The 4417-nt window shown below is 45.3% G+C and overlaps 1 protein-coding gene across 1 annotated transcript; it reads right to left on the bottom strand.

Annotated features, from left to right (window-relative positions):
• Positions 1-1030: 1030 nt before the first annotated feature.
• On the bottom strand, positions 1031-4199 carry LOC147881128 (aldehyde dehydrogenase family 2 member B4, mitochondrial-like). Its single transcript, XM_087402225.1, has 10 exons — positions 3887-4199; positions 3620-3762; positions 3347-3500; positions 3043-3272; positions 2842-2928; positions 2447-2620; positions 2183-2320; positions 1899-2036; positions 1718-1779; positions 1031-1593 (listed from the first exon to the last, which is right to left on the bottom strand). Exons 1-10 carry the CDS (start codon positions 3990-3992, stop codon positions 1320-1322), a joined length of 1506 nt encoding a protein of 501 aa, XP_087258351.1. The 5' UTR covers positions 3993-4199; the 3' UTR covers positions 1031-1319.
• Between the last annotated feature and the right edge of the window lie 218 nt (positions 4200-4417).

Raw genomic sequence — 4417 nt, 5'->3', positions numbered from 1 at the left:
TTTTTTTTTTTTTCGCTACCACAGCAACACAATCTCTCCCCATCACTCACCCCTCTCCTCTTATCTAATTAAATTTGTTTTTAAAAAATAATTCTCCCCTCCCTTTCCCTCTCCCATCTGCCTTCCCTCGAAGTGCAAGATACCTCTCCTCCCTTCTCTCTTCCCCTTTCCTCTCCCCCTTGCCCTTCCCTCTCCCCTCTCCTCTCTCCTTGCCTTCCCCTCCCCCCACATTCCTCTCTCTCTCTCTCTCTCTCTCTCTCTCTCTCTCCCCCCCCATCCCCTCCTCTCTCTCTCTTCCTCTTCCCCTCCCCTTCTCTCCCCCCCCCCCTCTCTCTCTCTCTCTCTCTCTCTCTCTCTCTCTTTGCCCCCTCCCCCCCTCTCCCCCTCTCCCTTCGTTTTTAAAAATTTCTTGCTGCTACAACTGTGCATCCCTTCCCTATCCTCTCCCTCTCCCCTTTCCCTCCCCTCCCCCCGCCTTCTCTCTCTCTCTTCCCCTCCCCTTCCCTCCCCCCTCCCTCTCTCTCTCTCTCTCTCTCTCTCTCTCTCTTTGCCCGCTTCCCCCCTCTCTCCCTCTCCCTTAGTTTTTAAAAATTTCTTGTTGCTGCGATTGTGTGTCCCTTCCCTCTCCTCTCCCTCTCCCCTTTCCCTCCCCTCCCCCCCTTCTCTCTCTCTCTCTCTCTCTCTCTCTCTCTATCCCTGCGACAATGCAAGGGTTGCACTATATATATATATATATATATAATTTTTTTGCTATCGCGGCAATGTGACAGCTTCCTTACCCCCCCCCCCTCTCTCTCTCTCTCTCTCTCTCTCTATCTCTCTCTCTCTCTCTATATGGCCCTCTCTTCCTATCCTTTTCCCCTCCATTCCATCTCTCTCCCTGTTCCTCTCTCTTTTGCTTCTTTCCCTCTTTTTTCCCCTCCATCAAGATACGTCATCTGAAGATGTGTGCTTAAAATACCTTTGTAACTATTGCAAGGTGTGTATTGGCACCATTATAAAGTTCTTTGAAAACATCTTTATGTTACTACTTGTACAAAGAAATAACTATTACCACGCAAGAAACATTGGGGTTCAGAGAAGATAGAGGTGTAAAGTAGCAATGTTGCCTATGTAAAGGTAGTGGTAATAAATAATCTCAAGACCATTCTTCAAAGCCACATTGCACTAAGACTATTCAACCACAAATGCCCGAGTGTTGACATGCTCTTTCTTGGTATGGAAGAGAGCGTATGAGAGCGAATACATTCTTCTTCTGATGGACTTCAATAGAAAACGGGAATTCGCAATAAGACATCGGCACATTTGAACGTCCAGTTCTAGAGCCAAGGCGAGTCTTTCAAAGGGGTGACAACAGACTTGATTTGCATATAACTGAGAATGCCTTGAATTCCCAGTTCCCTTCCGAAGCCGCTCATTTTGTACCCTCCAACAGGCATGGCAGCATCGAAGACATGGTAACAGTTGAGATAGATAGACCCTGCTCGAATGGAACGTGAGAGCCTGTTTGCCACGTCCAGGTCTTTGGTAATTATGCCAGCAGCAAGTCCATATGTGGTGTCGTTTGCGCGCTTAATCACTTCCTCCAGAGTTCTAATTATCACAATGCACATGCACAAAATGCAAGGGTGAGTGAGGTCTGCTGATTAAACTCCCGAGTAATAATTTATACCGTTTAGCCATTTTTATTGAGTTGAGGATGGACAGTGAAGTTTACTTGAATTTGAAGACAGACATGACGGGCCCGAAAATCTCCTCACGAGCAATTTTCATGTCATCCTGTCAATTGCAAACCGTAAACAGAATGGCGGAAGGATGATTCGATTAACCTGTATTCTTCTAACTGTATGTGCGCCAATCGATGAAAGATAGCGTATGGAATTGACTTAATTCCCTACCTTCACATTGGCGAAGACTGTCGGCTCCATATAATAACCCCTGTCTCCGATTTTGTTTCCCCCCGTTAAGAGCGTTGCACCCTCATTTTTTGCACTCTCAACGTAGCCTAATATGATATTCAACTGTTCCTGATCGATCTGTTGTTGCGGCAATATTTATATACATAATTCAGTACGCTGATCAGGAAGGTGAATAGCTGCTTTATTTATACATGTTCTCTCGTTGATGTTCATTGAAGTAGGCTTTGAAGTTAAAATTTCTCATCCATCAATCGTGCCATTACCTGTGGACCTTGCTCAACATCACTTCTAAAAGGGTCGCCCACGACCCTCTTCTTTGCCTTTTCAACTAATCGAGTCAGGAATTCGTCATATATTCCGTCCTGCACAAAAACTCTGCTCCCTGCAACGCAGATTTCCCCCTGCAATATTGTATTCGACGAATCCCGAATAAGTTACATTGTTGTTGAGAGATCAGACTTATGCCTAAGGACAGCAAATCTCTCATTGGCATTGATGGTCTAGCAGAGTTCAGATTTACAAATTACCATATTAAAGAACTGAGCGAAGCAAGCGAGTTCCACGGCTGTATCAAGATCAGCGTCATTGCATATAATGAGAGGAGATTTGCCACCCAACTCCAAAGTTACAGGCTTTAAGTTGCTTTTCGCAGCGGCTTCCATAATGTATCTGCCCACTTGCGTGGATCCAGTAAAAGCAACCTGAGGAACAATCAACATATCAAGCACAAGAATATCCTACAAATTAGCGTGGATCAAAGAATGGAAGGTTTAAATTCGACTCATAATTGGCTCACGACTTCTTCTTTTTTGCAAAAAATAATTGCTTCGCGACTTCTCAAATCCGCTTGATGTGAAATGCGAGAAATCTCTGCAAATTTCAAATTCGAAAGAAAGGTTCAAATAAGGAATGCTTCTCTCACCTTATCGATATCCATGTGACTTGAAATGGCGGCACCGGCATGCCCAAATCCAGGCAGAACATTCAGCACACCCGACGGTATCCCAGCCTGTGCGTAGCAACAAGAGATTGTAATACGATCCGTCACAGCAAGAGATTGCGTTGATATGATTTCTTGGCATCAGTTTGTATTCAGGGCTATAGAGGTTCATTGAGCTCGCACCTCTTTTGCTAGGGCTGCAAGATATAGAGCCGTAAGCGGTGTCTGTTCGGCTGGTTTGATCAGAATGGTGTTTCCAGCAATCAAAGCGGGAGAGGACTTCATGATGAACATCAATATGGGAAAGTTCCAAGGAATGATGCCCCCAACAACGCCCATTGGTTCGTAGAGGGTGTAGCCATGATATGGCCCGTCTACTTTGAAAGTGTTTCCTGTTATCTTGTCTCCCCAACCTGCGCAATGCACTAAAACATGATATTCTGAAGCAAAAATATATTGTGTAACAATGGATGAGCAATAGATGGACCTGCCAAACTGCGAATTATTTTCACAGATACGCCCACATCCACGAACTTGGATGCCAATAATGGCTTTCCATTATCTAAAGTCTCCAGAGCAGCCAGCTCCTCGGTGTGCTGCTCGATCAGATCAGCCCACTTGAAGACAATGCGGCTCCTCGCCTGATCAGAAGCATCGACAGTGATAAAATCAAAAGGAGAAGACGAGGCCCTCAAATCGAACGTTAAAGATGCAAACAACGATTGATACTTCATTGAGATGCCAAACACAAATTTCTTACGTAGCCACTCATGCGCGGCCAGGGTCCTTCATCGAAGGCCTTTCGGGCTGCTTTGACGGCAACTTCCACGTCTTCCTTGTCAGCTTCAGCTACTCTTGCAATCACATCTCCTGTTCGAGGGTCGCAGGTTTCGAAAGTCTTTCCTGTACACACTCACCAAGCTAGGCTCAAAACGATTGCTATAATCCCTCAGAGACAAGAAATCAATCCCAATCCCAACGAGTTCCTAATTTCAGCCTTTGTTCTTGCAAATTTGTCGCTTCGTACCGGAGATGGAGTCTACAAAACTCCCGTCAATGAAGAGCTTTGTGTATTTCACAGTTACTGGAGCGTCTAACACTGCTGGCGAAGAGTGATCTGTCGAGGGAGCCATAGCTGAAGTCCGCTTGTTAATAGAGTTTCGTAAAACTGATAGAAGATTGAGTCTCCTTAACTCTAGCAGTCAGTTTAATCCTGCACCAACAAGAATTCTGCAGCGCCTTGGATACTAAAGTCGTGAATGGTTGTATTTCAATCTGTAGGAGGGCAGGCAGTAATGAATGAAGAGCAGCTTGCAAATTCAAACCACAATGGAGGCAAGACAATGAAGGCGAGTGGATAGACGTCGTGTATATGTAGATGCAGGTCGACGGAAGGAATGAGGCATTCACATGCAGAGCCGTTGCAGAATAGGGCTCTTCATCTCAGTCAAACTCATTGCTGGATTTCACCTTTGCAAGCTTCCATGAACTGAAGCATGATTTTGGTCTTATCCATCGCCCTCTTTCTCGGCGCCCTTGATTTTTCTAGTTTACAAGT

The sequence above is a fragment of the Dipteris shenzhenensis genome, chromosome 31 (assembly GCF_047967505.1).
Source record: "Dipteris shenzhenensis isolate YYH24624 ecotype China chromosome 31, Dip_SZ_1.0, whole genome shotgun sequence".
NCBI classification, from domain to species: Eukaryota; Viridiplantae; Streptophyta; class Polypodiopsida; order Gleicheniales; family Dipteridaceae; genus Dipteris; species Dipteris shenzhenensis.
This window is presented reverse-complemented; position numbering and strand designations above follow the sequence as displayed.

What these genes read in the sequence shown, in the direction of transcription:
- LOC147881128 (XM_087402225.1), bottom strand. Translation starts at nt 3,992, where the DNA reads ATGGCTCCCTCGACAGATCACTCTTCGCCAGCAGTGTTAGACGCTCCA. An exon ending in GGCCGCGCATGAGTGGCTAC is followed by an intron (nt 3,501 to 3,619) that starts GTAAGAAATTTG and finishes GCTTCTGATCAG; the next exon opens with GCGAGGAGCCGCATTGTCTT. An exon ending in CAGTCTTCGCCAATGTGAAG is followed by an intron (nt 1,780 to 1,898) that starts GTAGGGAATTAA and finishes TGCAATTGACAG; the next exon opens with GATGACATGAAAATTGCTCG.